At 36.1% G+C, this 20,162-nt stretch overlaps 1 protein-coding gene across 6 annotated transcripts in view; it reads right to left on the bottom strand.

Annotated features, from left to right (window-relative positions):
* COL14A1 (collagen type XIV alpha 1 chain) overlaps positions 1-20,162 on the bottom strand; it is a 229,033-nt gene that overhangs the window by 192,076 nt on the left and 16,795 nt on the right. For 4 of the 6 annotated variants that reach the window (XM_065895394.1, XM_065895395.1, XM_065895393.1 and 1 more), the window contains exon 4: positions 17,390-17,479. The exons of the other annotated variants lie outside the window; for them this stretch is intronic. In XM_065895394.1, the coding sequence (XP_065751466.1) occupies positions 17,390-17,479 (90 nt within the window). The remainder of the gene's footprint in view (positions 1-17,389; positions 17,480-20,162) is intronic. 6 annotated transcript variants of the gene reach the window in all.

Raw genomic sequence — 20,162 nt, 5'->3', positions numbered from 1 at the left:
AGAAAGGAAGGGAAGAAAGGATGGGGAAAGAAGGAGAGGGAGGGAGGGAGAGAAAGAAAGAAGGGAAGGAAGGAAGAAGGAGGGAAGGAGGGAGGGAATGAAGAAAGGAAGGAAGGGAGGGAGGGAGGGAGGAAGAAAGGAAAGATTGCTAAGCCTTGTCATTAAAGAAAGCATGAAATCAAAGACATACTTGTCTTATATCTTGGGGTGAATAACACCATGACAACTTGGAGGCACATGAAGCCCAATCCCTGAACCATAGTCAAAGGAACATTTCTTCTGTCACTCAGAGCTCTGCATCTTAAAAGTAACTGACAATCCTGTAAACATGACATTCATTACATTTCTCCTCTGCTCATAAACTGTAAGAGACTGGGAGAAGACATGACAGCTGTCTTCAAATATTTAAAGGGCTGTCATACAGAAGGGGGATTAGGAGTGCTCTGTATGCCCACAAGGAGACAGATTTCAACTCAACCCAAGAAAGAACTTTCGAACAGTCAAGATTTCCAGAGACCGCTGCCTTGAGAAATAGTGAGAGCTCTGTCGATGAAAGCAGATGCTCGTCAACATTTGAGGATGCGGATGAAGAGCCTCAACCTCTCAACTGGTCGAACTACATGGATCTCAAAGTTACCTTCCGACTCCAAATTTTAAGATTATTTCTTCCCTCCCCCACCTACCAAGTTGAGCCTGAACTATTCATTGGGTTCTTCAAAGCTCTCCATAATTCAACTCCACTTCACCTGTCCATATTGATTTCTCACTTCATTCCAGTACAATTACTTTTCTTTCCCCCAACAACATTCTCAACTCTGAGACTTTTGACTCAATTTTTATCCTCTCTGCCCCCCACCATTTCTTCCTATCTAGCCTCTCCATACTCTACCTACCACAACGCCAGATACCGAAAACAGGTTTTATTTCCTTTGAAAATATACAGTCCTTTTAAAATACTTGTAGAGAAAGTCTGTCCTAAAATTTGATTTGTACAATGACCTGGTTATTATTTCCTGACTTTCATAAGTTCATGCTGACCCAAGAGAGGCTATTTTGCCTGACCACCTCTATTTAGACACAAAGCTTATTCAGGAGCTGGTATATTACATTCACATGTATTCTCAGCTCTGTATATAATATTATGTGATTTGGCTTTATGTTTACTTTAGTTGTTCATGGTGATTTTCTGAAAACATGCAAAAACTCAATCATCCCTGTTACTCCAATTCATCAATAACAAATGGAACCTGACATTTTGAAGTTTCTCAGGCTGAAACACCTGCTTTATTTGATACCGTCAGCCCTGCAGGTATAGAAACAAGATGTTTAATAAAAAATTCTTAGACAAGAAGGAAGGTATCAATCAGATGAGCCCAAGCATTGCTACTGGAAACAGCCTCTGCCAAACTCTATAAACAGTGCTCATAGCTGTAAAATATCTGACTTAACAGAAAGATATATTACAAGCTCTTTTTAAAATGAGGACATGTGCCACAGCCTGAGTGAGCCAGAGCACCCTAATCAGCCTCTCCTTTAACCCCGTCCTGTCTGAGCGGGGAACAGACGCTCTCAGGCAACCTACACACAGAGGCGGGGCCAAATCCAAAGCTGAACCCCAGGAGCTGTGCGAACAAAGAAGAGAAAGGGAAATTTCTCCCAGCAGCCTCAGGAGCAGCAGATTAAATCTCCACAATCAACTTGATGTCCCCTGCATCCGTGGAATACCTGAATAGACAATGGATCATCCCAAATTGAGGCGGTGGACTTTGGGAGCAACTGGAGACTTGGGGTTTGATTTCTGCATCTAATTTGCTCCTGGTTTTATGTTGGTCTTAGTTTAGTATTTAGAGTTTACTATCATCGGTAGATTTGTTTACTGATTTGGTTGCTCTCTTGCTCTTTTTTTTTATATATATACATATATTTTCCTTTTTCACTTTTGTGAGTGTGTACGCTTCTTTGTGTGATTTGGTCTGTACACCTTTGCTTTTACCATGTGACCTAGGATTCTGTCTGTCCGTTTGTTATTTTTCTTTTTGTTGTTTTTTGTAGTACAGTTTTTAGCATTTATCATTGGTGGATTTGTTTATTGCTTTGGTTGCTCTCTTCTTTCTTTCTTTCATTCTTTTATTTAAATTAATTTTTAATTGTTTTATTTTTAATAACATTTTATTTTAATAACTTTATTTTACTTAACTTTATTTTATTTTAATAACTTCAGTTATTTTTCTTTCTTTTCTTTTTTTTCCTCCTGTTTATTCTGAGCTGTGTGGATGACAGGGTCTTGATGCTCTGCCAGGGGTCAGGCCTGAGGCTCGAAGGTGGGAGAGCTGAGTTCAGGACATTGGACCACCGGAGACTTCTCGGCCCATTGTAATATCAAATGGCGAAAACTCTCCCACAGATCTCAACCTCAATGCTAAGACCCAGCTCCACTCAATGACCAGCAAGCTACAGTGCTGGACAACCCATGCCAAACAACTAACAAGACAGGATACAACAACACCCATTGGCAGAGAGGCTGCCTAAAATCTTAATAAGTTCACAGACACCCCAAAACACACCACTGAACACAGTCCTGCCCACCAGAAACACAAGATTCAGCCTCATCCACCAGAACACAGGCACCAGTCCCCTCCACCAGGAAGCCTACACAACCCACTGAACCAACCATAGCCACTGGGGGCAGACACCAAAAACAACGGGAACTATGACCCTACAGCCTGTGAAAAAGAGACCCCAAACACAGAAAGTTAAGCAAAATGAGAACACAGAGAAAAACAAAGCAGATTAAGCAGCAAGGTGAAAACCCATCAGACCAAACAAATGAAGGGGAAATACGGAGTCTACCTGAAAAAGAATTCTGAGTAATGATGGTAAAGATGAGCCAAAAATCTTGGAAATAGAATGGAGAACATACAAGAAACACTTAACAAGGTCCTAGAAGAACTAAAGAGCAAATAAATAATGATGAATGACATAATAAATGCAATTAGAAATTCTCTAGAAAGAATCAATAGCAGAATAACTGAAGCAGAAGAATGGATAAGTGACCTTGAAGATAAAATAGTGGAAATAACTACCACAGAGCAAAGAAAAATGAATGAAAACCTCTGGGACGACATTAAATGCCACAACATTCGAATTATAGGGGACACAGAAGAAGAAGAGAAAAAAAAGGGACTGAGAAAATAAATATTTGAAGACTTCTCTAATATGAGTAAGGAAAGAGTCAGTCAAGTTCAGGAAGCTCAGAGATTTCCATACAGGATAAATCCAAGGAGAAACACACCAAGACACATATTAACCAAACTATGAAAAATTAAATACAAAGAAAGAATATTAAAAGCAGCAAGGGAAAAGCAACAAATAACATAAAAGGGAATCCCCATAAGGTTAACAGCTGATTTCTCAGCAGAAACTCTGCAAGCCAGAAGGGAGTGGCAGGAGATATTTAAAGTGATGAAAGGGAAAAACCTACAACTACTATGACTCTACCCAGCAAGGATCTCATTCAGATTCAACGGAGAAATTAAAACCTCTACAGACAAGGAAAAGCTAAGAAAATTCAGCACCACCAAACCAGCTATACAACAAATGCTAAAGGAACTTCTCTAGGCAGGAAACACAAGAGAAGGAAAACACCTATAATAGCAAACACAAAACAATTAAGAAAATGGTAATAGGAACATACATATCAATAACTACCTTAAATATAAATGGATTAAATGTTCCAAACAAAAGACACAGACTGGCTGAATGGTTACAAAAACAAGACATATATGTATGCTGTCTACAAGAGACCCACTTCCGACCTAGGGACACATACAGACTGAAAGTGAAGGGATGGAAAAAGATATTCCATGCAAATGGCAATCAGAAGAATGCTGGAGTAGCAATTCTCATATCAGACAAAATAGAGTTTAAAATAAGACTATTACAAGAGAAAAAGAAGGACACTACATAATGACCAAGGGATCAATCGAAGAAGATATAACAATTGTAAATATTTATGCACCCAACATAGGAGCACCTCAATACATAAGGCAAATGCTAACAGCCATAAAAGGGGAAATTGACAGCAACACAATAATACTAGGGGACTTTAACACCCCACTTTCACCAATGGACCGATCATCCAAAATGAATATAAATAAGGAAACATAAGCTTTAAATGACATGTTAAACAAGATGGACTTAACTGATATTTATAGGACATTCCATCCAAAAACAACAGAATACACTTTCTTCTCAAGTGCTCATGGAACATTCTCCAGGATAGATCATATCTTGAGTTGCAAATCAAGCCGTGGTAAATTTAAGAAAATTGAAATCATATCAAGTATCTTTTCCAAGCACAATGCTATGAGACTAGATATTAATTACAGGAAAAAATCTGTACAAAATACAAACACATGGAGGCTAAACAATACACTACTAAATAACCAAGAGATCACTGAAGAAATCAAAGAAGAAATCAAAAAATACGTAGAAACAAATGACAGTGGAAACACAATTACCAAAAACCTATGGTATGCAGCAAAAGCAGTTATAAGAGGGAAGTTTATAGCAATACAATCCTACCTCAAGTAACAAGAAACATCTCAAATAAACAACCTAACTGTACACCTAAAGCAATTAGAGAAAGAAGAACAAAAAAACCCCAAAGTTAGCAGAAGGAAAGAAATCATAAAGATCAGATCAGAAATAAATGAAAAAGAAATGAAGGAAATGAGAACAAAGATCAATAAAGCTAAAATCAGGTTTTTTGAGAAGATAAACAAAACTGCTAAACCATTAGCCAGATTCATCAAGAAAAAAAAGGAAAAGACTCAAATCAACAGAATTACAAATGAAAAAGGAGAAGTAACAACTGACACTACAGAAATACAAAGGATCATGAGAGATTTCTACAAGCAAATCTATGCCAATAAAATGGACAACCTGGAAGAAATGGACAAATTCTTAGAAAAGCACAACCTTTCAAGACTGAACCAGGAAGAAATAGCAAATATAAACAGACTAATCACAAGCACTGAAATTGAAACTGTGATTAAAAAACTTCCAACAAACAAAAGCCCAGGACCTGATGGCTTCACAGGCGAATTCTATCAAACATTTAGAGAAGACCTAAAACCTATCCTTCCCAATCTCTTCCAAAATATAGCAGAGGGAGGAACACTCCTTAACTCATTCTATGAGGCCACCATCACCTCGATACCAAAACCAGACAAAGTTGTCACAAAAAAAGAAAACTACAGGCCAATATCACTGATGAACATAGCTGCAAAAATCCTCAACAAAATACTAGCAAACAGAATCCAACAGCACATACACCATGATCAAGTGGGGTTTACCCCAGGAATGAAAGGTTTCTTCAATATACACAAATCAATCAATGTGATAAACTATATTAACAAATTGAAGGAGACAAACAATATGATCATCTCAATAGACGCAGTAAAAGCTTTCAACAAAATTCAACACCCATTTATGATAAAAACCCTCCAGAAAGTGGGCATAGAGGGAAGTTACATCAACATAATAAAGGCCATATATGACAAACAACGTTGTTCTCAATGGTGAAAAACTGAAACCATTTCCACTAAGATCAGGAACAAGACAAGGTTGCCCACTCTCACCACTCTTATTCAACATAGTTTTGGAAGTTTTAGCCACAGCAATCAGAGAAGAAAAAGAAATAAAAGGAATCCAAATTGGAAAAGAAGAAGTAAAGCTGTCACTGTTTGCAGATGACATGATACTCTACATAAAGAATCCTAATAATGCTACCAGAAAACTACTAGAGCTAATCAATGAATTTGGTAGAGTAGCAGGATACAAAAGTAATGCACAGAAATCTCTTGCATTCCTATACACTAATGATGAAAAATCTGAAAGAGAAATTAAGGAAACACTCCCATTTACCACTGTAACAAAAAAAAACTATACCTAGGGATAAACCTACCTAAGGAGACAAAAGACCTGTATGCAGAAAACTATAAGACACTGATGAAAGAAATTAAAGACAATACAAACACATTGAGAGATATACCATGTTCTTGGATTCGAAAAATCAACATTGTGAAAATGAGTATACTACCCAAAGCAACCTACAGATTCCATGCAATCCCTACCAAATTACCAATGGCATTTTTCACAGAACTATAAAAAAATTTTCACAATTTGTATGGAAACACAAAAGACCCCAAATATTCAAAGCAATCTTGAGGAAGAAAAACAGAGCTGGAGGAATCAGGCTCCCTTACTTCAGACTATACTACAAAGCTACAGTAATCAAGACTGTATGGTTCTGCCACAAAAACAGAAATATAGATCAATGGAACAGGATAGAAAGCCCAGAGATAAACCCAGGTGCATATGGTCACCTTATCTTTTATAAAGGAGGCAAGAATATACAATGGAGAAAAGACAGCCTCTTCAATAAGTGGTACTGGGAAAACTGGACAGCTACATGTAAAAGAATGAAATTAGAACACTCCCTAACATCATAAACAAAAATAAACTCAAAATGGATTAAAATCCTAAATATAAGGCCAGAAACTATAAAACTCTTAGAGGAAAACATAGGCAGGACACTCTATGACATAAATCACAGCAATATCCTTTTTGACCCACCTCCTACAGAAATGGAAATAAGAATAAAAATAAACAAATGGGACCTAATGAAACTTAAAAGCTTTTGCATAGCAAAGGAAAACATAAACAAGCCGAAAAGACAACCTCAGAATGGGAGAAAATTTTTGCAGATGAAGCAAGCGACAAAGGATTAATCTCCAAAATATACAAGCAGTTCATGCAGCTCAATAGCAAAAAAGCAAACAACCCAATCCAAAAATGGGCAGAAGACCTAAATAGACATTTCTCCAAAGAAGACATACAGATGGCCAACAAACACATGAAAAGCTGCTCAACATCCCTAATCATTAGAGAAATGCAAATCAAAACTACAGTGAGGTATCACCTCATACCAGTTAGAATAGCCATCATCAAAAAATCTACAAACAATAAATGCTGGAGAGGGTAGTGGAGAAAAGGGAACCCTCTTGCACTGTTGATGGGAATGTAAATTGATAGAGCTACTATGGAGAACAGTATGGAGGTTCCTCAAAAAACTAAAAATAGAACTACCATACGACCCAGGAATCCCACTACTGGGCATATACCCTGAGAAAACTATAATTCAAAAAGAGTCATGTACCACCTTGTTCACTGAAGCACTATTTACAATAGCCAGGACATGGAAGCAATCTAAGTGTCCATCGACAGATGAATGGATAAAGAAGATGTGGCACATATATACAATGGAATATTACTCAGCCATAAAAAGAAATGAAATTGAGTTATTTGTAGTGAGGTGGATGGTGTAGAGCCTGTCATACAGAGTGAAGTAAGTCAGAAAGAGAAAAACAAATACCGTACGCTTAAACATATATATGGAATCAAAAAATAAATGTTTCTGAAGAACCTAGGGGCAGGACAGGAATGAAGACACAGACGTAGAGAATGGACTGGGGACACGTGAGGACACGGGGAGGGGGAAGGGTAAGCTGGGACGAAGTGAGAGAGTGGCATGGACATAGATACACTATCAAATGTAAAATAGATAGCTATTGGGAAGCAGCTGCATAGCACAGGGAGATCAGCTCGGTGCTTTGTGTGAACTAGAGGGGTGGGATAGGGAGCGTGGGAGGGAGATGCAAGAGGGAGGAAATATGGGGATATGTGTATACGTATAGCTGATTCACTTTGTTATACAGCAGAAACTAACACACCATCGTAAAGCAATTATACTCCAATAAAGTTGTTAAAAAAAACCATATAGGCTTATAAAACTTAAAATATATAAAATAAAATAAATAAAATGATAACTTCAGATGTCTCTGAAAAAAATAAAAAAACTAAAATGAGGACATTTGAAAACTTACTTAAGGAAGAGCTATCTTTTTTTATACCACTGGAAAATTCATGGGTTAAGAATGATAAAATTTGTTGGAGGCCAACAGAAGAGGTGTCAAAAATCCTTTAAAAATGTCTTATCAAGAGTGGTCAGGGGTAGCGGAAAGTCGGAGTAAACAGGCGGTCTCTTTCTAGGAGAATCTCAGCCCCTTGCCCTCAGGGAAACCTTAAAATTTTATGCACAGGTATCATGTACTTTGCAGGTGTTCAATGATTATTTTCTGAATGACTGATTCTGTTTCATGTTTTTCTGAGTTCCTGAAAACATGAATTTTAATGCTTTACATCACAGCAAAAACAGAAATCTGCTTTCTGCTTTTTTCTAATAAAAATATTCTTTTCATGAAAGCAGTCTTTCTTAATCTTCTCTAAGGGAATGTGAACCTCTCTCCTTGAGTCTAAAACAAGCCAAATCCAAATATTCAACAAATAGTTATTGACAATGTAAGACACTGCTGCATTCGGTAGGCTAATATTTTCTCTTTGAAAAGAAGACACTAGCAAAAAGGAAATAGAAAAGGGGGTGCCAACTGACATTCATCCCGTACCTGCTATGTTCCAGGTATGTCACAAACCTGATAGCATTTAATCTTCCCAAACCTGCATACTCGTTACGGCTATTATGCTCATTTTGCCAACGAAGAAACTGGAGCTTAGAGAGGTTTCTATGCCTTAGGTTGCCTAGGTAGGTAGGAAGCAAGGGAAGATTTCATTCCAAGGGATGTATGACCACAAAACCTGTGTGCTATATACTGAGCCACACTGACCTCAAGAAGTAACAAGGATATTAAGGGAGAAAAAGGGAAGTTCAATAGGGGAAGAAAAAAGAATATTCTAACGAAAATGTTACTGTTTATCCTCTTAAACCTTGGACTGAAAAGCCACTCATATGATCTGATTTCTCCTCTGAGCATGGCTACTCAGACTCAGACCTACCATATGGCTAATGCCATGGAAGAGCTATCTCTTATAACCACCTGTGCAGTTGCTCTGTGCTTCTAAGAAATGTTATGGAATGATTGGAGAACAGAAGTGAGGAGAAACAGGGCCAAAATTACATCACCACTTCTGTTGGATCAGGGTTTCTCAATCTTTTTTAATAAATTAATAACTTGAATTAACATTACTTAGTTAAAACAGTGGTTTCACTTAATATGCCAAAGAATTGAAGAACAGACAACTACCCATAGCTAGATCTCCATCACTTAGAAATGGCTTCTACAAGTCTTTTTATTCCTCCTTCATCCTGTTTTGTCTGTTAAATCTTATCTTTTACTTTGGTGTTTTACAGTTTCACCAACACGATTCTGGGTGCGGCTAATTTTTCATTTGCACTCTTCAGAACACTTTATGTTCTATTCAGTCCCTTTTCAAATCTTACCTACTCTTGTTTTCATGGTCTCTCATCCTTCTCTTGTTTTGACTATTTCTATGACTTCAATAATATTGTTGTTTATTTTATAGTATTTATGTAATCATTTCATAATTGGAAATCATGGGATTCTGAGACCACTATATTTGTGTCTCATGACTTATACTCATGGTTTTACTTTTGTGTTTCAAAATTTTGGATTATAAACTCTTTCTGGCATTGCTTTATCTGTGGTAATCTTTAGAATTAGGGCTCAGCATGTGTGCCTCAAAGGTGATTTTGTGTTTTCTTCTGCCAGGGACCCTACTTATACCAGCTTTGAGCAAGTTTAAAATTAATTTCTTGAATATTAGGACCCCAGAACATGTAAAGAGTATAAATATGAATGCCTAATCTGTATGTGGTACAGGCCCATGGTTATAAATTCTCAAGGAGACATTTTTCCACTCAAGACACAGGCACAGACAGAGGGGCTTCCAAAAATTCTCCTTATGCTTATGAGCAGAGATTTTCTAGTTCACCCTAGTGTTGCTGGTACACTATGTCAACTGTCTAGGTAATGATAATAATTATTATTATGAGAATAATGAGGAAGAGAAGAGGAGAACGAAATAGAGAAGATGATGAAGAAAAAAAAAAGAGGAGGGAGAGGACCACTTAACAGAGCATACTCCATGGGCCAGGCATCCTTCTAGATCCTTTAATGCATGAATTCCACCCACAACCTAACCCCAAAGTCCAGTTTATGACCGGACTCAGTCCCTTCCCCCTTGTGTCCAAAAGTCAAGATCTAGCCAGAATTAACCTACAAAACCCACCCACTCACCTGTGCTTTAGCCAATATTCTGACTCCTGCATCACCAGAATTAAAATTTTCTCCAGTCCCACCTGGTCAAACTAAGCTCACAGTGGTGGGTTCAGCAAATTTAAGGTCCAGAATAACTAGTGGAAAAAGCAGTAAACTTTCAAACTGATCTCTTAACTGCAAGCCAAGAACTACAAATATTATAGGAAGTAAGCAATCCCAGTAAGTGAAAGTACACCTGGAGAATAATCGTGTGCCCTGGCTATGCTCAACCATAACTACGTATAATTCAAACCTGACTCTTCCTCAAGAGAAGGCAGTGGGTAAACACGTTGAGTCCCTGCTAGACTATGTAAGTTTCATGAGGGTAGAATCCTGCCTACCATGATCACCAATTAATTCTCAGTGCCTAACTCAGTGTTCAGCACTGGAGGGTCATCACCAAATCTCTTCTATGCATTTATTGTTAAATCACTAACACAAAAGTTTGGTCTTTGATGATAGTAATTCATGCAAACTATACATTCTAATATTAATAGAAAATAACTATGTAGTACTGACTGTGTTCTAGACACTATATGTATTAACTCATGTAATGTTAATTGGGAGAATTCGTGTTTCAGGTAGGGAAAAAAAAACAAATGTGAGAGTATGAGAAGTAGGATCCTTTGAAGGCATATATATGCGAGTACATCCTATTGGAAATACCAAAATGGACAGCTGGCCTTAGAAAAGCAGTGAATTACTCAGTTCAGTGAGTAATTCTGTTCCAACATATTCAAAAGTTTTAAACACTATACAGCAAGGATTGGCAAACTTCTTCTGAAAAGGGCAAAACAGAAAATATTTCAGTCTTTGTAGGCCATCTGATCTCTGTTGTATCTGCTCAACTCTGATATTGTGGGAAAGCAGCTATAAATGGTATATAAAGGAATAAGCATAGCTGTGTTCCAATAAAACCCATTTACTCACTTAAGAAAACAGAGGACTGGATTGGCCCATGGGCCATAGTTTGCCAACCCTTGGAAAGAATAACTTAAGCTCATCTTATTTTTTCCTCCTAAAAATCAGAGCATTGGGACCCTCCCCTTACCTTCTCCCTGCAGAGAAAAATAATTCATTTAAAACAACGCAAAGAGGGTCAGAGATCTTAATTTAAAAATCATGAAGAGGAAAAAACAAGGAAACCCTATGCTACTTTTTCTTTCTATCTCATTATCTTTTTCAATCAAGCCCTGTATTCTTGTGCAAAACACCAAAAATGACTGGAGAAAGCTGTTTGGACAACACGGAAGAAATAGCATTTTGCTGCAGATGTGCCAGTATTACGCTCCAAGGCCAATACCACTTTTGTTTGGGAGTTGGATTTGGATTATTGAAGAAATACGTACAGTAGATGGCAAACAAGGAACTAACTGCACAGCAACTTCTGTTAACGCTCTTAGCTCTTTACATCTAAACTAAAATTCTAAAATATTTGAACTATGTCCAACTGTATCTGAGCCACTATCAATGTAGACTCTTATACCAAAAGACTGTAGATTGCAGGGAAAACAAAGATCAGAGTGCAGTGTGAATCATGGAAGTATCACATCTTGAAAGAAGGGCTATGGAAAGAAGTACATCAAGTGAATCGGTTTGCAGGGCAGAAATAGAGACACAGATGTAGAGAACAAACGTATGGACACCAAGGGGGGAAAGTAGCGGGGTGGTGGTGGTGGTGGTGGGATGAACTGGGAGATTGGGATTGACATATATACACCAATATGTATAAAATGGATAACTAATAAGAACCTGCTGTATAAAAAATAAATAAAATAAAATTTTAAAATTCAAAAAAAAAAAGGAGTACATCAAGGCTTGGGTGGGGAAGACCTTTTTAAAATCTCCAGTGGGCCCCATTAACCCTCCCCTTCACTCTCCTGGAGCCCTAATTCTGGCCTGAATTCTCACCATTGTTTACAACATACTTCTTAAGACTATTCGCTCGTATCACCAGCGCCCTCAGAATCCTCTCTGACCCTTCATATACCTCATGGGAACCCTCACCTAAAAGAGGAAGCCACCTTTTATCTACAAAATTCCTGAAAGTTTTTGCCCTAACCCAGGTCTTCATTACTGCAATAAATATGCGGAAACAGCCCTTAGTGAAAGTGGCTCAGGAAAGGCCTCTCCATAAACATGTGTTTAGTGTGTAAAGCAAATGAACTGCTGAATGAAAGGTCCTTCTGCAGATGTCTGTGAGGATTTATCAGAACATATATTAACATTACTCTCACGTTTCACTGTTCTTTTCCCTGTGTTCAATTCACTTCACTCAAACCTATGTTTTAGAAGAGCAAGAGGAAGGTGCATCAGGGAAAAGGAGAACTGAGCACATTTTAGGAATATCTAGTTATAGCTAAATTCTGGGATCAAACTCTAATCCGTGGATGGAAGATAGGTTTCACCTTGAGTGCCATTCTTTAAGCACTGCCTGGAAGAATGCTAAGCCAAAACTCAGCCGAGAACTTGCACATAAAATCCTCCATAAAAGTATTTAGAAATTAAAAAAAAAACACACAGGGAAAGTAAATCAGAAATTAATGAGTTTGGTTATTTAAAGGTGGTGAGTAAAGCTGGGTGGAAGAAATAGGGGAAGTCACACTTCTTTTGAGTATTACCCTTTTGTATACTTTTTTACTTTTGGAACCACATTAATGTTTTATGTACTCACAAATTAACCTGACTGTATTAAATATGAATAATAAAACCACAGTGAACAGGGAAGAAAAGAACTAACCCAAGATCCTTTTGAACACAGACATTTTAATATATACCCCATGCTAAAGGCAAATACCGAACTCTAATCAACAGACTTTTTGCTAAGTGTTTAATTAGCAAGTTTGAAACTATTTCTATGATTGAGCATATAAGCAGGTGCATTTAAGATATCGGGAGCTATGTTACCCAACTCTTTTGAATAGAGAGTTGTAAATATGGAAAAAGAAATGCTAGAATAAACCCTGTGGTATGGATAGATGATAGATACAAGGTACAATAAGATAGAGGATAGAAAGACAGATAGATAAATAGATAATGGACTCGTGTGTGTGTGTGTGTGTGTGTGTGTGTGTGTATTCTCAGATAAATGGGCCTAGAAACAATGACAACCCAGAAGCATAAACACATCTAGTAACCACATTTTGGTATCTAAATACCATTCTCCATGAAAAAACCCCAACTCCTTGAAGAAGTGGTTGATTTCAGGACAGGGCACAAAAACTACAAGAGGAGCCTGGAATGCAAGGTTTGTGCCAGAAAGTAAGGAAGAGCTTCAAGAATGATGGGGATATATTAAAAGGGCATAGGAGACACCTTGAAATAGCTCCCACTGAGCAGTTCTGGAAGAATTTGAGCATCAAAATACATGATAGTAACAGATTATAATCCATCACATGAAATAAAAATTCATAATAAATAAATAAATATGGGAGAAGGGAAAGATCTCCCTTACAGTAGAATGCCACCTAATAAATGTAGAATGAACAATGACGTTAGGAAAATTATCATTTCAGAAACATTATAGTAGTAGCTGGCTCAGGCAAGAATCATCAATGGATGTTAAAATAAGTGGGTAAAATGAAACAATATTTACATAGTGTCATATGAATTTGTAACATTGACAAGCTTGAGCATCCCCAAACAAGAAATTAACATAAAATGGTTCCAATTTGGTAGCAACCAAGGGGCACCTCTCTGGAGGTGCTCACTCCTAAACTATGCTGTGAAGAATTCCCACAAAAGAGCTCACAAATCAAAGTGACATGTCAAACAAGAAAAAAAGCACCATGAATGAAAACCAGTAAAGAAAAGAAAAGAAAAATTTACCCCTAAAATACTTTAGATAATATAATTATTGGGTTCAGGATATAAAATAAACATGATTAAGACAGCAGAATAATTTTTTAAAAAACACTAAAATGGAACAATGTACCAGATAAATTTCTAGCAAAATTTTCAAAAAATCAAATATAATTTCTAGAAAGAAAAGATTTACTTATTAAAAAGGACAGGCTAAAAAGCAGATTAGAAAGAGATAAAAAGGTAATTAGTATACTAATAGAAAAATAAAGGAAATTACCCAAAATGTCATTGATAATATCAAAGAGGTAGAAAATGTGAAAGTTAAGAGACATAGATCATCAAAAAAGACTATCTATGATAAATATAATTTGAATACAGAGAGAGAAAGAAATAGGTAACTGAGAAAAGGAATATTTGAAGAGCTAAAGGTTGAGAATCAGTGAAAGTTATAAATCCTGATTCTGGGAGCACGAAGAGATCTATAACAAGACTTATTGTAGTGAAACAACAGAACACCAAAGAAAAAGAACAGAAAGCCTGAAAAACATCTGGAGAGAAAAGAGAGACTGCCTGAAAAGGAATAACATTTAGACTGTCAACAGACTTGTCTTAAACAAGAGCCAAAAGAGAGTGAAATATCTTCTAAATGATTAGAGACAACTTTCAACCTGGTACCCAGCTAGTCTTTCAAAACTGAGGGTGGGCTGCAGATATTTTTGTGTGAATAAAGTTAAGTTTACCACCACAGATCTTCTCTAAAGGAAACAACACATGCAGAAAATCTGAGATGCAAGATGGAATAATGAGCAAAGAAATTTATAAACATGGGAAGTTCTGGACAAACAATGACTGTTAAAATTATAATTATTATAAATATTACAGCTTCATGAGGCAAAAACGTTAAAATTAATGTATTTGTTATGAATTAAGTAAAATATAGAGGATAGATAATTGAAGTTAAAGTACTATAAAATTTTGTATTGGTTGGGAAATGGTAAATATACTGATTAGTTTTAGAGTTTGGTTTTGTAAGCACACTAAAAATTTAATTATAATCATACACAAAAGAATTAAATACCTACTAGTTCAGTAGAGGGGAAAATGTATTTAAAAAAAAGAAAAGTGATCAATTTTAAGTCAATAAGGCATACAAGGGGAAAATGTAGCATAATAGGAAGCATAAAATTAATGGCAAATCCAAAATGTAAGTGGACTACAGACACCAATTAAAATACAGAGATTGTAAGAGATGATTTTTTAAAATCCAACTAAATGCTCTTTAAAGATTTAGTCACCTTGAACCTGAGAACACAAATAGGGTGAAATTTAAAGGGCAGAGAATCAATATGTTATGTGACTATTAAACAAAACAGTGTCTAAGTCAAATATTGAATTACTAAGAATAAAGAAAATTTTTACAAAATAAAAAGAATTATTCACTAGGACAATATAACAACTCTTATTTTACATGAACTTAGCCTCTAATTAAAGCAAAACTACCAGAGTTACAGAGAGAAATGGACAAATCTCCCAGACACAGAGATTAAAATTTTTCTCAAGAACACATGCGATCGTTAAAAACAAACTGACCACATTTAAACAATAAGTCTGAACAAATTTTTAAAAAAATTGGTACCACAATGCAATTGTTAGACACCAACAACAAATACATATCTTTTTAAAAATCTCTGTATGTTTAGAAATTAAATAATATATTTCTAAATAACTTGTGGATCAAAATAGAAAGCCTAGTAGAAATTAGAAATTATATAGTATGAACTACATAAAAATAAAACTACATATCAAAATCTATGTGATACAGCTAAAGCAGTACTTGGATATTTGTAGCCTTAAAAAATGCATATAATAGAAAAGGAGAAATACTGAAAATTAATGAGATAAACATTCAATTCAGGAAGTTAGAAAAAGAAAAACATAATAAGGAAAGAAAATTATATATAAAAACATATAATAAGATACCATAGACAAGATGAACAAGGTTGAAGATATGCACACATTATAATTGAATAATTCAATATCTAGGTGTATATGCTACAGAAATTCTACCACATGTACAGAAGGCAACATAAATAAGAATACTTATAGCAATTTATTTTTATAGCAATTTTGTAATAGCAAAATACTGGGAACATCAGAGTAGAAGAGTCAAATATATTGGGTTATAGTTATCCAATGGAATTCTACACAACAAAGATGAATAAATTGCCTCACATAAGTCAACAGGGATAATTCAAAAAGCTAATATTTGGGGGAAAAAAAGCAAGTTGCAAAGTATACATAGATTTTTATTAAATGTATACAAAATTTAAGATATGAATTCATAATTAAAATATGGTTTCAGGATTCATATATTTATGTAGTAAAATGATAAAGACACATATTGGAATGATAAACACTGAATTCAAATACTGGCAGCCTCTTAGAAGGGGAGGAAAAGGAATATTCAAGGATATTTAGGGAGCTCCAACTGTGCTGTTTATATTTATCTTCTTAACTAGATAAAGTTGTTTATTACTTATTTTTAGACTTTTTATATACCTAATATATTTAACAATAAATCATAATAATATAGTTAATATAAATATAAAATTATAAATTATTAGAAGAAATAGGAAAACTTTGAAACTGAGAATTTCAAATATTGGAAAGAGTGTACGTTTTAAGAAGAAATTATTGAAAAAATTGTGTCAGTTTGGTAGACTATCAAAATTGTAAAATTTGCATATCCTTTAACCCTGCAATTTCATTTTTAGAAGTATACAGTTTTTGCAATGTGTTCGTAAAGTTTTAAAATTAAACCGAGATGAAGAAGGAAGGAGATGAAGAAGGAAGAAAGGTTGGTAGGTCACAAGACTATGGGGGCCTTGAAAGTCTTGATAAGGATCTGGCCTCCATCCTAAGAGCAGTGGAAAGCCATTAAAGGGGTTTTAAGATGTGCGGGGGTCGGAGGGGTGGTACGTGGAGCGTAGAGTCAGATTTGTTTTGCAAAGATCACTCTAACTTCTGGACAGAGAACAAATTGAGATCTTGCTAAATAATACTGCACACCAGGAAAGAAAGGGGAGCTTAGCAGAGTATTGGCAATAGACATGGAAAGAAATGAACAGATTCCGTCATTATTTCAATAGAAAATAAACCCACTAGAACTTAGTGATGTATTAAATATGGAAAAGTAAGGGAGAGAGAAGTGTTGACAGTTACTATGTGTGAGGATGGAAGGAGGGAATGAGGTGGGGCTGAGGGAGATTTTCATATTAGATCTGTACTCCTCTGATGGGACCAAAGGCCAAGGATGTATGTATTGCCTGTGTTCTTAAGACAACTCAATCCCCCAAATAAGCAAATAATAAAAAAAAAAATCTGACCTTCTTCTGGTACAGATGGTTTATTCTCATTTCCTTTGTCCAAAACCTTGACTCTGGGTTTTGGTTCCTTTCTTTTTTCTAAATCTTTAACTGGAAAAAAAGTAAAAATACAGCAACATGTTAGGTTAAAGTCTAAAAGAAAATATTCAATCAATTTTTACTAAAACCCTTGCAAGTATTGAAAGTTTAAAGTAGAAATTAGCTCCATGGTAGAATCTCATTTCAGAAGATTGGAACTGCTATTTTTTTCAATTTTGTCATGGGAATGTGTGGAAATCACAGAATTACTTTGGTAGAGTATTCACTATGGGCAGATGTATCAAATAAATTTAACCCTTCATAATTGTTATAAAATCAAAAGATTAGCCCCATTTCAGACATGAGGGAATGAAGGCCCAACAGGCTAAGGAGCTAAGACTTATCTCATAAAACCAGAAAGTGTTGGCACAGGATTCAAGCCACGTCTTCAGATTTCTGGAAGGCCTGTGAGCTGGCCCCTGTTCTAGAAAGATCTTAGCCATGAATATACTCATTTGGAGTTGGTCTATCTGCAATAGAAGATAGGGAACTCCATAATAATTTCCTTTCAAACTTAAAAAAAATGTTTCCCTACTAATAAATAGTAGTATTTCTTCGTTACTTTCTTTATGAAATATTCAGGAACCCACAATGACCCTCGGTCCTTTAATACATTCATTCCTGTGTACTCCAGTAGCTTTACTTTTCACTCCACAGCAGCTTCCCTGCTATTGCTTGGCACCTGAAGTTGTCCTGAGTCATTGCTAAATGGCAGTGTTATCTGCACAAATAAAATACCCTGTGAAAAGGAGGAAGTGATCCCATGGCAGAATATTTCATTTAATTATTGCATTCACTTCATGGAAATCTGCAAACTTATTGGAGGGTTGGCTCTGTAGGGTAAGCAATGATTTCCTTTGAACCATCCTTCTTGCCTTCTTAGGGTATTATTCCATGAATCCTGTCTTTATCATCTCTTCCTCCTCTTCCTCTTCTTTTTACTGGCTTCCACCCCTTCGCTAAAAGGGTTTCAGACTTGCCATCTGCCAAGGCCGGGTTGCTCTAGTTCTATGATTCCTTTATAGAAACCTTCCTTGGCTTTCTGGTACTTAGAGATTAAATACCATGATTAAAAATAATAATAAATACAAGATGCCTTAATCCTGCTATTTCCACTGATCTTCTCATTTTCTAAATCCATGTTTTAGACGACATCTTCTGACTTCTTTATAAGGCGCGGACACTTTGGAACACCTCTTCCTTTAAATTCTTTTCTTTCTCAGTTTTTAAAAAAGCATTATCCTGGGTGTTCTCATATTCCTCTGACCCCTCCTTTACATTCTCATCCTTTGGATCATTTTTCTGCTTCCATTCCTGAAACACAGTCATAAACTACATTTCCCTTGCATCCCTGTCACCACGCCTACAATTTTATCATCCCACAGTTTTAATTCTCACCCTTCCGTGGATAATTTCCAAATCTATATGTTCAACCCCACCCACACATAGACCATGGCCTCAAATTGCTTTCATTCTGTAAAAGAAAATAAGTCTGCAACTTTAGTGTGAGGAAAGTTGTGCTAAAAGTAGAAATAGATCTGGGAAAGAATAATTGCAGAGGTGGAGACTCTGAGAAACTTCACCAGGAAGGTGCCATTTGGGCCAAACTTTAAAAAATGAGCAAGATTTTGCAGGCAGAGATTAGCAAAATATATTTCCAAAGGGAAAAATAGTGGCCAAAAATAAAGTTTGCCAAAATACGGCCAAAATCCATTCTACAGATAAACAAGAAAAAAAAAAAATAGTCACTTTGAATTGGGCCACTAGGTCACATACAAGATGTAACACGTGTCACTCCAAGCTTCTGTCCTCCTCACGCAGGAGGCAAAATCAACTAGAAAACAGACTGTCAAGAGTAAAGTGGTATTAATCATAACAACAAAAGCAACCATGCCCCTACTGTGTGCTGACGTGAGTTAATCCACACAATAATAGGCACAAACCATCACCCCATTTGCCCATGAGGAAACTGAGGCTAAGAAGTTAAGTTGCTTGGCCAAATACACACACCAGATTTGGAATCATAACAGTTCAGACATGCCTTTCTGTCTTCAAAATCCAAAGATTGTTCCTTATGTTTCCCTGTGTAGAAGACGGACTTATGAAAAATTCAAATCCCTACACGAACTGCAAACCTATATCCACAGGATTTGTCTAGATCATTATTTTCCTGGATCCAAGAATGAAAGGTTTCCAGGGAGGGGAGAACAGGCTTTAGTTCCATCTCACAGGGAGCAAAAACATAACTGAAATGCAAAATGGAAAAGGAAACCATCCAAACAATTTTAATTTCATTCTTATAAATTGTTATTTGGGAAGAACTAAGACCTCTAACCTGCCAATAAAAATAACATAGCTAAAAAATATATATGCGTCCATATAATTTATCTAACAAGTTGGACTGTTTCACTAAGATTATGTCAGCAGAGCTAAGTAAACTGAAAACAAATGCATTTCCTTTTAAATGTTTTGAGTAAATATCTGTTGGCAAAGTTTTAAGGCTACCTGTGATTCTTATGCTGCTAGTCAGTGGAATATTTGCAATAATCAATCGCACAAAAGCTTAAGACTAAAGTGAAATGAATTGTTTCTCCTTGTCCTTTTTACTGCTTCTCACAAACTTTAAGGAAAGTTATTTCCCTTACTCATGTAGGAATGTCAGAGGCCAGAAACTGAAGCACAGTGCCAATAAAAT

This window comes from Phocoena phocoena, chromosome 17 (assembly GCF_963924675.1).
Source record: "Phocoena phocoena chromosome 17, mPhoPho1.1, whole genome shotgun sequence".
In the NCBI taxonomy this organism is placed as follows: domain Eukaryota; kingdom Metazoa; phylum Chordata; class Mammalia; order Artiodactyla; family Phocoenidae; genus Phocoena; species Phocoena phocoena.
This window is presented reverse-complemented; position numbering and strand designations above follow the sequence as displayed.